Here is a 19,430-nt window from a genome sequence, read left to right as displayed (position 1 = left end):
TAATTAAATGTAAAACAAAAACTATACTTTATTTTATTCAAAAGTAATAACAACGAAATTTCTACTTTATCTTTCATTTAAGACATTCCATAAAATCAATTGCTCGTAATTTTGATCAATTCAGTTTTTAATTAAAAATAAATCTAAAGGGTTGTATTTTCCATTCCAAAAACTACACTGTAAAAAATTCTGGATCAAATTACAGTAAAAAGTACAGTACTTAAGGGTGCATCATCCTTAAGTCCGTTTTATTATAAAATCCATTTTTACCGAAAAGTATGTTTTGCAGTAATATTTATTTATAATTATATTTATAACTAAAGTGATAGAGTTGTTTCATGGTGTTTGATACTGTGAAAATTACGATTTAACAATTTTCTTTTCGAAACATGTACCGTTAAAAATGAATTTTACTATAAAAAGTACTGTCACCTGAATGCCCACACTTTTTTTCAGTAAACTTTTGATCTAAAAATTGTTACAGTGTAGAAGTAGAGGCATGATTAGTAAAGTTGAGCACTATGTTAGAAGATGATAATATCGCAGCCAGCACCAAAAGATCTTTTCTCTAAGTGTTGTGCTGGTAGATAAATGTTATTAAAATCAGTAGGTCGGAAATATTATAATTTAAATAAAAAACCATAACCACTTGCTAAATCAATTATTGTTTTTTAAGCGTCGCTTTAAAAAGAAAGTTTAAATTACCAAGTCAAAATGTTTCAAGAGTTCAATTCAAATTCTATAATATAGGCTTGAAATTTTGAAGAAAGCTATTTATTAGGTAGTGATTGACAAGCTCTGCTCCAAAATATCACTAGCTCTTATTTTATCCAAACGTAAGCCACTCTCAAATTTCAGAGGGAAAAAAAATATGTTGGTCCTGAACCACAGCTTTCTAACATCTAAAGACATTTGTACACCAAATCACATCAAAATTAGAAATGAAAATGGAAATCCTAGTCATTTATGTCCTTTTTTACTATAAAAAGTTTGCATTTAATTAATAGTAAAAGGAAATGTAAGATAAATTTTACTTTAATTATTAAATTTCAATTTGTCCTGCTACAGAGAAATTCAAATTATGTTCTCATAAGTTTAAAAAATTTAAACTTTGTATGTCTTTTATTTTGAAAATCTTATTTTAAAATAACTATAAGATGTGTATTATTTATAAAGATATGCAATCATTTGTAGATATTACATTTCACAAGGATAACTTTGACAGGAGAATCTACTATGCTTTTCTCGTTTTGAGAAAGTTATCTTAATTTATTACAGTGCTTTTTTCCAGTTCGCTAAAATATTGTTTTTTAAGTAATACATACTGACATTCTTCTTCAGTCATTTTCGATTCATCATTGCAACGGTAAAACTTTCCCTGCAAAAATAGAAGATGAATAGTAAGAATCTTTTTTTTTAAACTCCTAAAATAACTTAAATCTGTAGTTAGATAATTTCGCTTTTAAATTAATAATTAAAATCCATTGTTCTGTAATAATATTAAAATAGAAGGTATGGCATGATAAGGTATGAGATAAAATAATATTTGTATGCTTAAAGTTTGAAACAATCACTATTTGTATTTATAAAAAGATTTCAAATCAGATAAATTTAAAATTTCACTATGCACAAAAATATCACAGCATCACAAAAAGCTTGCAAAATGCAATGCTCACAAAAATCACAAAAGCAATAAATATCGGGATATATACAACTATGATAGAGAAAGAATGCCACAAAGATTTACTAAAGCATTGAGTCCTGTTTGAAAGTGGCAATATTTGTTTCTTTTTTTTAAATAAACTTTCACTCAAATTAACAAAAAGTACTATCAACAACTAAGGAAAATGTTGTTTTTGTTAAACAAAAGGTCTCAAAAATGCACGAGATTTTTCCTATATTTAAATGTTTTGTGTAAATGTTTGCGTAGTTTAGTATCTACTTTGTTTGAAATAAGTATGTAAACGAAGATAAAATTGAAAAGCAAATTAGTAAACTTTTGAATGTTATGTAAAATGTAGTGAAAATAGTTATATTAAAAGTAAGTATTCAAATGTATTGACATTGTATTATTTTAGATTTAATTATGAAGATTCAGTTAGGATGACATTTTCACTCTCTTTTTTTCAGTTTACAGCATGTGAAATAATGCAGTTTAGGGTACAATATATTTTTTTAAAACTGCTATGACTTCTATTTAATTATAATTGTTTACATCATAATTGAGATTATAACTGTTAATACTATAATTGTGATTATAACTGTTCATTTAATAAATGTGATCAGAACTGTTCAAATCATAATTGTGATCATAACTGTAAGTATTATAATTGCGATCATAACTTTTAATATCATAATTGGATTATAACTATTAATAATGTAATTGTGTTCATAAAGGGTTAATCAAGAAGTTAAAAATAACCATTTCTATTCAGTAATAGTAAAATAAGACGAATTATAGTATTAAGCATTTTTGATTAAAATTTTTAGTTCATGAAAAATTATTCCATTATTTATGTTTAAACTTAAAAACATATAAACTTAAAAGAAATTTGTCATATTTGCGATTTGGTTTAAAAATTGCAAGAAGTATTAATATTTACCACCGAAAAATCTTCATACGGTTTAAATACATCATTATGTATTAAATAATTTCATAACTTTAAAAAAACTAACCTTTTACGAGATGATTAATGATAAAGAAATACATTAAAATCTAAAAAAGCAAGAGAATGTGGATTTTTGAGACTTTTATTTAAAGGTATGTTATAAATAAAAAGAATTAGTAAACCTAATTTTACATATGATAAAACAAAACAAAATTATTTTGAAAAAAAAAGTATATTTTATTAGAAACCACTGCATAGTTTACATTCATAACACAAAAACTTAACTTTAAACTGAAACAAAATATAATAGTAACATAATATTAAAAAAATGAAAGAATGAAATGTCGATGCGATATAAAAATGTGCTTTTTTGTGCTGAATAGAAGAAAGTGTGTTAAAAGGATAGGATAGAGTGCAAATGCTGGGAATAATAAAGGGATATCTAAGTTCATTCTCATAACAATTCAAAGTGCTTTGGTGCAAACTCATGCTTGAAATACTTAATTGAAATCATGTTAAGTAAAGATCTTTTCGTAATTTTAGATTCTCATATTTTATTGTTAATACGACAGCACATGATAAATATGCATTGAAATTCTAACGCATTAATGCACAAGTCAAAAATTTTCAAATGGTAGTTTATAAGTAAAAACAAAGTGTCCCCGCAACAGTCCGTTTTGGACAAGGGATACACAATTTATGGCATACGGCATGATTGGGGCAAAGTTATTAGCACTGCGCAAGGACCACATTTACTTTAAAGTGAAAGTTGCTCCCATCGATATGAAGCTAGATGGGCCTCATGCCGCTACTGGGGATCGAACCTCAGCCATGCACTTAAAACAGCGTTGTAACCTCTGGGCCATTCTGATTTTATATTACTTTTAAATACCAAAAATCATTCAAAAACCACTGCCAAGAAGCTTTTATTTCATTTAAATTATTTTGTGTTTTATATTTTACAATAAAAGAAAAAAAGTATACAAAAACAATAGATTCAAATAAATACAAATGCAACCAAAGTCTAACTATTTAAATTATTTTATTCTGGACAGTGTGAAAATCAATTTAAAGTTCGATGCGAAAAAAACGCCTTAATTCTTATTATTAGATACGTGTTGCAGTTAATAAAATTTAAAATAAAATAATACATACAAAAAGTTGACGTAAAAAAAAAACGAATAATTCCAATTAAATTATAGTGCATCTTTGGAACCAAACACAAAAAGGGACTTTAGGCACTAGTGTAAAATTAATAAAATTATTTTTTTAAAAAAATGTAATCCTTGACTTGTAGTTTTATTTCATATGCTTTTCAATAGACATATCTTTTTTTTCTCTTCGAAAAACACTTTCAAACCAGTTGTTAATTATAAATTTCAACTTGACTTTTCAACTATGAAAATATTTCAAGCATAAGTCTAAAAGATTCACAAATCATCTATGTGCAACGTGCAAACTAGCAGCCAAAATTTCTTTTCTGAGGAAAAAATTCAAATTTTTGTTTTTCTATTTTCCACTGTATTCAAAAACTTTGATTTCTCCATTAACCAGCTTCACTGCTTTCATAGAAATTTTTTATTGCATGGAAACTATGAATTTAAAATTATTCATTAGTACTAACACATCCTGCATATTTTCTTTCCTATAGCGAGTAACATTGTTACCTGGTCTTTGAGTTTTTTTAAACTGAAAAATATTTTTTTTTAAATATGAAAAAAATTGTTAAGCATTACATAGATTGTTTGAGTTAATTGAAAAAATGCATATCATTTCAGAATATTTATCTTTTTTTTTTAATATACTGAACTTTAAATCCTTGAAATTTTCATTTCAAATCTTCAACGTTTAAACTGTAATATCCTTTTCTTTATACAATTTAAATATCAAATGAATATTAAGTTTAAAAAGAGATTTGAATGATAATCTATTATAATCATAACAGATGCAATTAAAAGTAAGAGAGATTGTTTAAAAAGAATATCAAAGTAATGAAAAATATATGAATGCACATAATCGAAGCATTAAATCTGTCCTTATCAGGAATTAGAATCATAGTACTTTGTAATTTATTCTTATTCATAAAGAAAAGGGTAAAAATTTAGACTATTATTCATGGTAAAGTTAATGGTTGATGGTAAATTAGGAAGCAAATTAACGGTAAAGTTCGGAAGTATGTTTTGTGTGAGAAAATAAAGTAAAAAGTTTATAATTGGTGTCACTATTATTAGGTCAAAACTGTGAAACTGTGTGATAAGATTATTAAAATGATTTTTTCTGATTTAATTTTTGGTGTGAAAAAATATATTGTTTGGAGTGAAAAAATATGTTGACTTGAATAGAAGACATGTTGAAATCTGTGTCTATTGTTGAATGTGAGCGATTTATGACCATTTTTCGCGAAAATGACGATTGGAGTGATATCTGTTGTCTTCGAGTCAATATTAATGATCGAGTCAATATCAATCTGTTGTTTTCGAGAAGTTTTTTTCTTCTTATTTTTAACACATTTGATGCCAAGTTTGGACATACCAATAACGCGAAAAACTAGCTTCCCCGAGAGTTATTACACAGTTAAGATGGGTCACACTGGGTAAAAACCCTTACTTTCCGAGTGCAAAATTGTCTTTTGTCCGATTTTATGAACATAAACCGTTTTTACCCCTTACACTTCACTTGTTGATCAATTATATATTTTTTTGGAAATGGTCGAAATAGGTACTTAAGAAAAATTTAAAAGAAAATATATAACATAAAGTAGACCATATTATATTAATCCCAGTCCTTTATAATAAGACAAAAAAAAAGAAACATTCACAAAGAACTTCAAGATAGAAAGGTGAAAATGGATCTCACATTTTAAGAATACCTCTGACAAAAATTCTGACATGAGCTTGTGTAGGTGCTCTATATAAAATTTATATTCGAATGTAATTCGATTCCATACTATATTCGATTCAATAATATTAATGTCATTTTATTGTAAAACAACCAATTATAGTCAAATTACAACTAAAATTCCATTAAAATATACTTAATGCAATTTGCATAACATATAACTATTAGTTGATTGTTTTATGTCAACTGTTTTAAATACATTTAATTCCGATTTATTCCGAGTTTATGGCTTTTGATTACGTTCTATTTAATAATATTAAATTGCATTGACTTCTGTTACATGCTATTTGATTACGTTCTAAAATTAAATGTTTACTTTTCGTGATTTATTAATTCTATTAGAATTAATCAATTATATTTAGTTTTACCTGATTAAAAACTTCATTCCCTTTAAAAATATATAAAAAGGAAANAGGTGCTCTATATAAAATTTATATTCGAATGTAATTCGATTCCATACTATATTCAATTCAATAATATTAATGTCATTTTATTGTAAAACAACCAATTATAGTCAAATTATAACTAAAATTCCATTAAAATATACTTAATGTAATTTTCATAACATATTACTATTAGTTGATTATTCTATGTCAACTGTTTTAAATACATTTAATTCCGATTTATTCCGAGTTTATGGCTTTTTATTACGTTCTATTTAATAATATTAATTTGCATTGACTTCTGTTACATTCTATTTGATTACGTTCTAAAATTAAATGTTTACTTTTCGTGATTTATTAATTCTATTAGAATTAATCAATTATATTTAGTTTTACCTGATTAAAAACTTCATTCCCTTTAAAAAATATATAAAAAGGAAATAATTTCTCTCTCCGCTTCTGTTGTTTCTCTCATTTATTTTTTCATTATCAACTATACGTTTTATATTTCGATTAAATTTTCTTTCTTCTCATTCACGTCTGGCAAGTCTTGAAAATGGGCTCCCATTTTTGAGCCCTTGAAACATGTCCACTGCTCTTTACTAAGAATATATTTTTGAAGAGAGTGAAGTTTTTAATTAGGTAATATCTCACCGGTTCAGTTTCTTAGGATTATTTATTTAAAGTATTAGATTTTGCCAAGTTTAATTATATTTATTTTTAATTTTGTTTAAATTAATTATTTATATTAATATTTGATTTGTTTTTATCAAATTCGTGGATAAACACTGTCTTCATCAGAATTCAGAAGAAATTACCCATACAGAAATTTAAGGTATTTTTTTTTAGGTTTATTTGAGGTTGTTTTGAGGTGTTAATGTAAATTTGAGGTTTATTTGAAGATGATTTTTTAAAAAAAAACTTAAAAGTTCGCAAGATGTATAATTAAGTTGAATGAAGTTGTTTTATTCACACTTGAGGTTGATGGGAATCTACTTCAGAACAACCAGCTTAGGCAGGTTGCTTTTGAGGTGTACGGATTATTTTTTCTACTCTTCTAGCTAATACGTATATTTGAGGTATAAATACTTTCAGCCGATCTAAACTAAAATTATTTCTGAGTGATATATGAGGTTGATTTTCTGAGGTATAAATGAAGTTGAAATTGAGGTATATTAATGGTGTATGGTTGGTATGTCTGGTGTATACATTTGTCAACTTTATTATAGCCTCAAAACTTCTTATTTTTTTAAGGGTAGATTCTTCTTACTAATAATTCTCATTAATTAGCTATAAATTACTAAGTATTGCTTTGTTCTTTACTTAATAGTCGGTACTTTTTTTCACAATTGTTGTATTTGGTTTGAAGAAGGTTAATGGAGGATGTAATTTTTTTTTCATTTATTCACTTACATAACAGTTTGATGGCACACAGATTGTTTTGCACACACGAGCTGCGCATAATGCCACAAAAGCAGCAACACATATGACTCGACACTGAACCACAAAGAAGGCGCAATCTTCTTTGCTACATTGCTTTACCTTGAACAGTTGTACTCCGATCACAGCAAACATGAACTGTAGCAAGTAGGTGACCAACATGATGTTTCCTATAGTTTTGACTGCTACTATGACGCACTTGACTACGTACTAGAGGGCAAAATAAAGGTGGTAAATTTCAATTATCGTAGGTTTGCCAGGTATTTTTTTTTTCTTCAAATAATTTTGGCGAATTCAATTAATTCCTTCGAGATATATAAAGTTATATCCCTTTGAGAGCAAAATATATAATGTTTTAAAAATAGCACTTATTTACAGAAAAAAAATCTCAAGGAATACTTATAGTGTAAAAAATATTTAGTACACTGTATAATTACTTATAGTTTATACATTGTTAATAAATTACCAATAAAATTTCTAATTTAAATTTATCAGTGTTATCCGTTATTATTATAGTTCCACGCGTAATCATGGGACTACATTCATTTTGTACTTTGATGAATATAGCAATGTGATACAAAGTGTTGCGAAAATAAAACATTTTCTAGTGGAAAGAAACTTCTAATAAGTTGTAGGTTCCTTTAATAATTAGATTGAGTTTTAGTAATGAAATAATCTTTTAGCAATATCTTAAACAAAATGCAAGATTAATATAAAAAATCGCTAACATCTACCTTTTTTGCTTTACATAAAAAAATTGCTCAATTTACCTTTGTTAAAAACCCAGAAACTATTTCAACAAACAAAAACTATTTCGTGCATAGATAGAATTGCTTTAGCGCATTAAAAATTAATTCAAAGGTATTGAATAGTATTAGGAGAAAACAACCTAATATACTAGAAACTATCGAACTTGTTTTTAAGATTAAAAAAAACATGTTGCTAAATCCAAACACATAGTTTCATATTTTTCTAACGACCTACAATATCGATGTAAAAGGAAATATTGATGTACATTGCGCAAAATAAAAATGGACCTCTCGGAATATTTTTTGCTCTAGTTTTCGGAATTTTAAATAGTAAGATACAATCTTAATAATTCAAGAGTTAAACCTAAATGTGCTTAGTAGTTGATGAGGGAAACATTTTAAGTTACGATAATGGACACAAAAACGTACTCTCGCTTGATAAATATGCTGTTGTATCAACATAATCAGATTCTCTACACATAAAATATGGGGGTACCCACAATGTAAAAAACATGGAGTCTAGAGTTAATTTCACTTTTTGTGTATTCCGCTATGTCTTTGGAGCTATTTAAGAAAACTTTTTGCTTACAAAATCGTTTATTGCAAGATAATTTTATTTAAAAAGTTAATTATTCCTAGATCATTCTCATTTTATACAGTATAATTTTAAATAACAGAGTATAAAATTTCAACTCAATAGGCCAAATAATTTCGAGGTAATAAAATTAATTTTTAGCTCTAAGACGACCTACATTTTGACCACTTTCCTGATTAAGATTCTAAGGCTATATTTTCTTTATTGTGACAACTCCCCCAACCCCCTCTATTTTGATATTCTAATATTTGAATCTGTTGAGAAAAATAATGTACATCTAGAAATATTACTTCTCGGTGTTTAGTTTTGTAATTTAAAGTATAATTTGCAATAATTGATTCGCTTATTCAAGGACAATCTCTCGTACCACAAAGATTGCATTTTAGAACGGTAAATTCTGTTCTTTAGAACAAAAGTTGTTCAGTTGTTTCGATTTCTATGTAGTGCATTATACAACAGTTTGAATGTATATCAAGATTAAAAGTGAAGAACGGTTTATATCATTTTTTTCCCAAATTGGATCACCGTCTTTTTGCATTTTGAAAATTACTAAGTTCTTACAAGTCAAACAGCAAAAATTTGGTTCTCCTAGAGAGTCATTATTCAGTGAAGATGGGCCACACTAGGGAAAAACCCTTTCCTTTATAGCACTCGTTTTTTAATTTGAATCAACTTTTGTGAATTTAATCCGTTCTTTCCTTGACGTCTTCATACGGTCGAGTAAATCATCGTTTTTGGTTTAACATATATAAAGGTAATTATTTATAAAAAGAAAAGTCTTCTTTCTTAAAAAACAAGCCTTGAAGTATAAGATAAACAGCTTTAATTATTTATTTCGTGATTCATAAAATAAAGCATAAAATAATAATAATGCGTAGTAAATATATACTTTAAAAATTCATGATTTCACTAGTTTTGCTTTCTGATTTAGGAAGTAAATAGATTATCTGAAACAAATACAATTCAATATTAAATTTTCAGTTACCTTTATAACAAATTAAAGATTGATAGTGAAAGTATTGGAAACAGATTGACCAAATATTAAGTAGGATTTAATGAGTATTTGGTTGTGAATGACAACGCAAACAAAGCTGTACCTGGCAAATCTACTGCAAATTATCAGTGATTAGTATAGGGAGAGGGATTGTGTGAGCAAAATCACTGAGCTGCATATGTGATAGACAATCCTACCTTTAATAACTGTACTCCAATGACTGCGAACATGAAGTTTAGCAGAAATGTCACCAACAAGATGTTCCCTATTGTTTTAACCGCTACAAAGATGCACTGGATTACTTGCTAAATGCAAATAAAATATAGTATATCATTGTTTGCTGATCTCACCGAGAAATTACCAACAAAAGGCTATTAAGTAATATTATTTCGTCTCTATTTCTACACATCTAGCTACTAATTTAAATAAAACTTAATACAGTGTTACTTTTAGGCTTTGACATAAAATAATTTGAAATAACATTCTGTCCCACTCTTGTGTAATTTTTAATTTCATGAAAGTGTGTTTATAATCATTTAAATTTTTCAAACGAACATGAATTTCGATCATGAAAGTGTGTTTGTAGTCATTTTAATTTTCGAACAATCATTAGTTTTTATCATGAAAGTGTGTTTATAGTCTTTTTAATTTTTCGAACGAACATGATTTTCGATAATGAAAGTGTGTTTGTTGTCATTTTAATTTTTTAAGAAATATTCAAATTTTTACAATTTTTTTTAAATTTTCTATTAAATTGTCGTTTTTGATAGATTTTTTTTTATTTTACTGTAAAACTTACATAAAATAAAATCAATAACTGCTTCAATTTATTTATCTGTAAGTATATTAAAAAATAAAATAATTAATTAAATAGCTTACAAATTTATGAATAAAATTTTAAGTTTGAAAAATGTTCTCTTGATTTATAATTACAATAATTATGTGAAAGTGAACATTTTTATATAATATTTCCTCTAAGAGATGTTTTTAATGATATGTTAAAAATTATGAAAGACTTGGCAGATCTTGTTTTATATCGTTTAGTTGGTTATTTTCCTGCAAAATTAGATTATTCGTCGAATAATAGTTTCGAGGTTATAACTAATGCTTTCATATGTGAGAAATTGGTTGAACAGGAATTCAAATTGTGGCTAATAAGTCGGCAACGAAGCTTAAAAAAGATGATTGTCGAAACTACTATTAGAAGTTCTAAGCTATGATTTTGTCAAAATTTACTGGCACTTGCAAAATCTATGGTAAGATGAGAGGGAAATATAGGTATTAGATTTTCTGAAATCGCATTCTAGATTCAAACTTTGAAACAAAAATTTATCAAATTTTCCATAATATGAGTTATTTTACGTTTTTCTTATATATTCTCCTATTTTACGCTATTCTTACATTCTTCTTATAAATTTTATCTGTTTGATGATTTAATTAAAGACGTACATTATATGTTGGCGTCTTTATACTTTTAAAATAAATTAGTTTTTCTCTGAAACGTTTTTCGAGTCCGAAAAGCACATTGCTTAGCACTTAATTGTTATGGTTAACGTATTTAAAATAAGTATCACAAATTAGCATAATGTTTAAAATTTTTGAAAAACAGTGCAAGTTTTTTAATAGAAAGTGTCTTTTTTACATAGGATTAAAAAATTTAAAAATTACTCAAGATCATGTAAGACAACAGCGGTAAACCCTAAAGCAGCGGTAAACATCTTTATAGATATGTAATATTATTTCCTTTGAAAAAATCCATGAACCAATGTTGTTTTGCAGCCGTTATTTTGAAAAAAAAATAGAATAGTTTTGTAAGATAAAATGTGAAAAGCTATTCTAATACGAAACTCAAAAAATCGTTAAAATCTTATACCTTTAATCCTTTGGCACGGTTAATGGCTCGGAGAGGGCGAAGCACTCGAAGAACACGCAAAATTTTTACAACTGAAAATGTTTCGTTTCTGAAAATAGATAACACTGTGTCAAATTCGAGCTCAAAAATTATTTTGTTTTATAAATTGACTGATTAAAATATACTTACCCGAAAGCAAATGAAATAAGCGACACAGACACAACAAGCACATCAAGCAGGTTAAAGTAACTTCTACAGAAAGATCCTTTATGTAAAATCAGACCGTAAGCAATGGCCTGTTTTTAAAATAAAGAACATTTTAAAAATTATAACAATATGAACTCTATTTCTTATGATAAAAATTCTGAATTTCAAAATTTAGTTAATTTTACTTACTTTTAATGTGATTTCGACAGTGAACACAGTGGTAAAAAAGTAGTCGAAATAGTTCAATATCTAAAAAATTAAATGCAAATTCTCAATATTTTCTGATAACTCAAAAACAGAAAAAGAGTATATATGTATACAATAACGTATAATATAAATAATGCATAATATGTTTACTATCGATGCATTAATTACACATTTAATTATTAAATTGATACACAAACTTGTAAATTGCCCAACTGGAATAGAAATAAGAAATCTCTTTCCATACAGTTTGGAAAGACAAATTTTAGTAGAACTCAAAAATCTGAAATTGCGCTTAAAATACTTTCGTTTTTATTTTAAAATTTTGAATTTTGTATCTCCATTTGATGCCATTATAAGCATTATATGTTTAACAGCTTCTAAGTTACCTTTGTTTCATAAATTATATCATTCTTAATAACTTTTTAAATAAATTGGTTAATTAATTTTAATTCTATTTTATAAAAAGCGAATAAAAATATTTCGATTCTCAATAAATGTAACGACTAACTGTTTATTTTAATGCAAGTGTTTACAAGTTGTCGCTACAATGTCACAACTGAGCATCAAAACCTACTTTTCAATTGCACGTTATTAGGTTTATTTTAGTTTCCAACTAACCTTTTGGCCTTAAATCTTCAGCCAAATTATTTGAATATTAACATGAGATATCTTAAGGTTGGATAAATTGGCTTTACTATTGTCAGTGCCCTTTTTCGATAACACGCCTATAATGGATCTTTCCTGTACTTCAAAAACGTTGATTAATTAACATTTTTTGAATAGGCTCATGATCAGATTTTGTCTCCTATTGAAATTATCAAACTAAATTCATTATTTTGCTTAAAATGTTGCTTGGATACGTTCTCTTAATTTTGAAGCTCTTTACTCTTTCTTATAATTTTTCGAAATTAAAAAACCTTTATTCTGAGTAACATTCTGTCTTTATCGCCTGCAATTTATTTTTATTCTTCTATATATTGTCTGAAATTGTTAGATGAATTTCGGTAAATAATGGCAACAACAAAAAAAATAATGGAAGCTAATGCTTCATATATTTTAGTCTACATTAACTGCCACATACCATTACAATACTCATTTATGTGAAAAAGATGAATTATATTTTAAAAGTTACCGTCATACATAATTTCTTATTTAAATAAAAGAAATAGCAGAGATTAATATATAAGTTTTTAGAAAATTTATCAAAATAAATTCCGTTTTGATAACTATATCTTTGCATCTGTCTTACATATTTTGAGTTTTCAACTGTGCAAAATCTAAATACAATACAGGGTTATTCATAATTCCCTCCGGTGATATGCCGTGTGATGTAGCTGACCTGCGTGAAAGGATAACACGTGCTATCAATAACATAGACAATACCATGTTGAGTAGATTATGGCAGGAACTGGACTATCGCATTGATGTATGCCGTGTGACCAAGGGATCACACATAGAACACCTGTAATGTATGTAAGTAAAACTTGAATAGTTTCGGAANTTAGGCGAGGTCTACAATGAACCAAAACTTGAATAGTTTCGGAATAATTTCATATGTTTTTTTTTTTTCATATTCGTCTTCTTTTTTTTACTATAACGCTTCAAAACCCCGGAGGGAATTATGAATAACCCTGTATTTTTTTAGTAAATGATTCCTTTAAATATCATTTTAAAGCTCACCTTATTTCGATCTGAGTTTATATTCAAAGGGTCTTCTGCAGCCAGCATAGCGCTACTAATTAATATGAAACCAAGGATAATATTTGCAAAATAGCTGTGATTCACAATGAAGTGACATAGCCTGCGGAACCTAAAAAGGAGGAAGAGAAAAATAAATCCAACATTTGTGGGTTTTAGTTCATTTTAAAACAGCTTTCAGTTACAATCTTGAAATATTTTAATTAAAATTACCAATTTTAATACTTTTTACTAAAATTAGGTTTTGAAACATATAGATCTAAATATAAAGCCTATTTAGAATGTTATTTAGCTAAAGTATTTTAATAAAAAAAGATTTAATTAATTTATCTTCGTAGGAAAGTGGTTTAATAATACTATTTAAACAAAACCTTCATAAGAAAATGATTGTATCGAAACATCGTCTTCTGAGAGTTTTTCAAAATATATTTAATTTAAATAATTGCAATACCAATTCAAAAAGAATCCTAGTTATTCTAGATGACTCCCGGTGACTGAGTGGTAGCGCTTCGTGGTCGCGTGCCACAGGTCCTGGGTTCGATCCTCGGGCCAGGCAAGGTCGACTTAGCCTTTCATCCCTTCAGTGGGTCGATAAATGAGCACCAAGCATGCTTGGGAATTAAACACTGGGGTTTCCGCGTTCGGCTGACCACTTGACCGGAACATCTGCTCCTGCACCCCAGAGCCCAAGGTCAAGAAAACTGAGATGGGCACATTAGGTCTTGGTCATCTATGGGCTGTAGCGCCACTGAGTTTAGTTTAGTTATTCTAAATAAAAAGTTTGAAGAATTGACTGAACTCAAATAGCTCCTGATTGTTCAAGATTTTGGAAACAATTAATTGTTAAATGCATTTTGACTCACTGTTCGAATTTAATGGTTATTTAATGGTTATTTGATGTCATTATTTGAAACGTGATTTTTCTGAATGAACTGTTTTGGTTGGTAACAATTCACATCAAAATGTTATCGACTATCTGAGGGCTTTTCTTTGAAGGCTGTGACATAACATGAGATACCGTTTTTTTACTGACTACTATGGATACTTAGCCAGGCGCAAGAAATTGCAACTATTTTTTTTTTAAAATTATTTTATATTTATTTTGTTTTTATTTTATTTATTTATTTTTATTTTTATTTAAAAATTCATTTTCCATTTATTTAACTTTTTTATGCAATTTTTCGTGTTAAAAAAATAAAAATAAAAGAAATTGGAGGGTTCTACATTTTTTGGCAACTTTTCTCTTGTGCGCAGCTAAGCGAAAAGTACCCTAATAAGCTATTATGTATAACTGGAGTGAGATTTTAAATGTTGTTAAAGACTGTTAGGGCTGTTTGTCGAAGTCTCTGCTATCACATAAAACAAAGGTTTTTATGCGAATAATATGCTATTTGTATAACTGTTGCTTGTATGTTGTTCATGACTTGACTGTTTGGTCAATTTTTGCCTGTCTTTAGCCCGAGTCATCTATATCAATTATGAAACTTTTGCAAACTGTCAATGAGAAAAAAAGTCACTGTTTTGTGAATATAAAAAACATTTGTTAATATTTAAATAATATTTAAAAATTGTAATAACAATATTTAAAAAATTACTGCAACGTAGCCTCTAAGCTAGAGGCTAGAGTCATCTAGTTTTCATCTAGTTGGAAAAATTTTGCCAAATTGACGATTTTTAACAAAGTTTAATAACTTTTTTAAAGTATTTACACTTTTTGTCTATTCTAAAGCCCAAATTATTACTTCAAGATTGCGTATATAATTTTAAATTATATCTTTCCCTCGAGTGTAAGGCACTTTATTAAGGCTTTTTTATTTATAAAAGCACTGTGGGGCCACGTTTTGCTTATCTTCGGCCAGCCTTTTATAAGCTAATTATGAAATTGGTAACAAAACGTCTATATGAATTAAAGCCCCATTTTTTGTAAAAATAAGTAGCGTTTGTTACCTAATATTTTAATTGAATAGATGTTCTTTCACAGCATTGCTTTGACTCATGAAAAATGCAAAATATTTGGATTGGTTAAAATATGTTTTAGATTATCGATAGAACAATTTATTTTATAAATCTGTATAAAAAGTGTTTTTGGCAAATATCTTGCAAATTATTTTGAATATTTATAGCATTATTTGACTTCTTCCTACTTAAAAAAACAGTCTACCATTAAAATTGGAAATGAACAGTTACATAAGATTAAAAATGATTATTTTGATAAGTTTCTCTAGCCCTGTTAAAGAAAAATTTAGAAAAAAATTGGGTATTATCTTTAAAGTACATGGTGTAGAAAAAAGCTTCGTTTGAGAGCGAAACAAACTCTTATTCCTCTTTTTTTTACTTTAATTTTAAGGAAACATTTAAGCATCTATTAAGTATTTTTAAAATTCTACTTAAAACTGATGAAATCTGAATGTGTGTTTAGTCTGAATTTAATTTATTAAATTATTCAGTACATTTACTTACCTGTTGTTGTGTGAAAAAATGAAGAATGATGTGTAAGCAGGAATGGGCTTTATTTTTGTGTCCATGTGAATATCTGAAAGACGCCGGGGTCGTGCAGTGGAAACCGATGTATTGTCTTCGTCGTCATCTTCCTCATCATCCTCATCAGCATCTCCATCTTCAGTGTTGAAGTTTACTGTAAAGGAGTTGTTTTTATGTAGAAGTGTAGAACACAGATAAAAATGATATTTAACTTTGGGATTTCTGTATTTGGAGACTTCTGTCTCAGAGTTTTATCGAAAGATGATGTGTTTCTATTACAACAAATTAAGCATGAAAATATCTAAAACTGTAATTAAGAAACGTTATTTTACACTTCTCATGCTAATGTCATGCCGTGCATGCACAAAATAAATTGAAAAAGAAAATGAATGAATAATTTAGTAGTGAACATTATTAAGTTTTCAATTAAAATAATTTAATAGCGTACAATTTAACAACGTAAGTTCAGTTTTAATATTGTCAAAGGTTTTAATTCTGTTGACAAATAATAAGTTACTTTTTGATGTATTTTTTTGAGAAATTAGAAAATTATTCACAAATTGTAAAGTCATAAAAAAATCCCTTAAAGTCATATGAAAAATTATATTGATTTTAAGAATGCACTTTGTACAAAGTTACAAATCTTAACAAATTCCATTCAATCATGTCTCATCATATCAAAACCATAAATGTATAATTTTTGGCAAGCTTAGTTTTATGACTCAAATGAAAATTTTTCTAAAAATATCTTGATATTCAAAGACACTTCAAAACTTTTAGAAAAATTCTTTTTTCACATACCATAGTTTTTTGTTAATTGTTATGTTGGATTTTTAAAGACCACATAAGACTAGCATCTAAATTACAAAATATAAGTACGCACTTTATATGAGTTATTCATTTATTGTGTGAATTCTTCGTGATAGAAGGTTTGAATGTTTTTTTTATTATTTTTACATTGGTCTTTTTTTAGACCCTTAAGCGTAAAAAACACATCAGTTTTGAGTTTTACTGCTCAATGCATACCATGCAGGGGCTCTTAACCTAAAAAAAACACTGTGTAAAGTGTACTGGGCAAATGCGTACCGGGTAGTGGCACTTCACTTTAAAAAAAGCATCAGTGAAAGTTATACAGGAAAAATGCGCACCGGAAACTATCATTTTGCCTAAAAAAATAATAAATCTTGGGTAAATCGTGCCCAACAGGATTGAGAGAGGGAAAGAACACCCATAGAGTTACTATTTTGATATCTTCCATGAGTTGATAATCAACTCTGGGATTTGATCAAATTTCCGTTTCATCATTTCCTTGCGACTTATACAAAGGCAAATGCTGTTTGGGAAAAGTATGAAACATCAGAAACCCAGATAAAAAAGCTGCATATTATCGCATTTTTTTAAAAAAAAAGATGAGCTGATGATCAGAGAAAAATTCTCTAAATCATTCATTGTAAATATCTTATTTTAATTTTATTCTTAACTCATTAAATTGATTTTTAATGATACACAGATTTCAATTTAACCATCTTATTTGGAAATAAATAATAATACCCCATTAGGAGGAATATTAAAGTAGGGATTATCGGACAAAGCTATTACACGTAAATGACTTCAAAGTAGAGAATACCGGGTATTGCATACATTACTAGATTTTTAACTGAGCAACCTGTACATCTATGTATGTATGTTGATCTAATTGAGTATGTTTACAAAAATACCTATAAACATTTTTTTTCTATTTATCTTTGCATTAATTTTGACGGTGAGTTGGTAAGATAAACAAAAGATTGAAAAGAGTGATTAACTATACTTACAGGATTCGATAGTTTATTTTCAGTGAAAATATTTCTATTTAAAGCTGCAATTGTATTTAAAATAAAACTAAAATTTTGAAATCGTATATTAACTTACTTCTAACTTTAATATATTATTTAATGTTTTGAAAAAGAGTTTATAGTTTTTATTATAACAATAATTTCTAGTCTTTTTATACTAAAACAAATGAACTATTTTAATTGGATTTAGTAAGTTTCAAAATCTACGTAACCCCTATCACTCATAATATTTAAGAAATCAAAGCCAAACTACTTTAGAATTCAATTACAACGCTTAAAAAGGAAAGATATTCCATAGTAACAATTTTAAATAGTTTTAAACTTTCAAGAATTATGAAGGTAGGAATGTAAATGTCAGAATAATTTACAATAATGTCTTTAAAAATAAACAAGAAATAATAGCACAAAAAACTAAAAGAGACACGTAATAAATTATTTTTTAGATTCTAGTCATCATATCAGTCTCTTTAAGATCATTAGCCGCCGCGAAAAGGAGTATAACCGACACCCTAGCAAGACTTTTTATTGATAGCTTTGCTAGCAATCTTTTAACCTTTTAATAACTTCGCGTTTGTTGATAAACGATAGCATGACCTAGATTTCCCAAGAAATATTTTCAACAACGGATGCTCATTAACCTTCGCCTTAGAGAGACGAGGAAAATTGTCGACCAGCAATCCATATCAGAAATATTTCCTAAAGAATGTTCTAAGCAGTTACATTTAAACAGTTTTAATTACACGCAAGTACATTACGTCGGATTACTATTCAGTTTCTTTTTCATATTTGCAAGATGCATGTTTGACTATTTTTTTTATTGCATTAATTGTTGTTTAAGTATTGTTGATTCATTTAAATTGACTAAAAGTAATATATTCAAAATATACTATGCAGTTATAAGATGAAAGATGTTAATGTTGCTTTGAAAACATGATTAAATTACTTGTTGTCTTCTCACAATGATTATGATAAATTAATTTTTTACAGATGCGATGAGCAAATCATTTTTATTGCTCCTCTGAAAGGAAAATAAATGCTAGTTCGATAGTTTTTTTCTTTTTTTTTATAATTATATGAAAAGTTATAAGCCTTATTAAAACTTTGTAAAATTATTAACTTTCACATAATATTATGAAAGTTTATAACTATATTATTATATAGTTATGAACCTTAATAAGTATGTAAAATGTAAGAAATGTGAAAAAAAGAGAAACATAAAGTAAAAACATAACTGAGTTGACGTTCAATTTTATTTGATTTGTTCATTTACGTTGCACTAGAGCTGCACAATGGGCTATTGGCGACGGTCTGGCAAACTTCCCTGATGATGATCCGAAGACATACCATCACAATTTTGATCCTCTGCAGAGGGGATGGCACCCCCACTTCGGTAGCCAGACGACCTGCACGCGAAGCCGAGCACTTTACAGTAGAAAAGTTTAACGAGGACCAATACCGCACACCCTCGGTCCCTACGCAGAC

The 19,430-nt window shown here is 27.6% G+C and overlaps 1 protein-coding gene across 1 annotated transcript in view; it reads right to left on the bottom strand.

The window, feature by feature from the left end:
* Positions 1–19,430, bottom strand: part of LOC107444401 (muscle calcium channel subunit alpha-1) — a 223,473-nt gene that overhangs the window by 34,144 nt on the left and 169,899 nt on the right. Inside the window, exons 20-26 of the mRNA XM_043039109.2 lie at positions 16,093–16,267; positions 13,615–13,744; positions 11,917–11,976; positions 11,710–11,816; positions 11,542–11,629; positions 7,433–7,540; positions 1,326–1,378 (exon numbers count right to left, since the gene is read on the bottom strand). Coding sequence (XP_042895043.2) covers positions 1,326–1,378; positions 7,433–7,540; positions 11,542–11,629; positions 11,710–11,816; positions 11,917–11,976; positions 13,615–13,744; positions 16,093–16,267 — 721 coding nt within the window. The remainder of the gene's footprint in view (positions 1–1,325; positions 1,379–7,432; positions 7,541–11,541; positions 11,630–11,709; positions 11,817–11,916; positions 11,977–13,614; positions 13,745–16,092; positions 16,268–19,430) is intronic.

This window comes from Parasteatoda tepidariorum, chromosome 4 (genome assembly GCF_043381705.1).
Source record: "Parasteatoda tepidariorum isolate YZ-2023 chromosome 4, CAS_Ptep_4.0, whole genome shotgun sequence".
Taxonomy (NCBI): domain Eukaryota; kingdom Metazoa; phylum Arthropoda; class Arachnida; order Araneae; family Theridiidae; genus Parasteatoda; species Parasteatoda tepidariorum.
The sequence above is the reverse complement of the archived record's forward strand: the minus strand, read 5'-3'. Positions and strand labels throughout refer to the sequence as shown.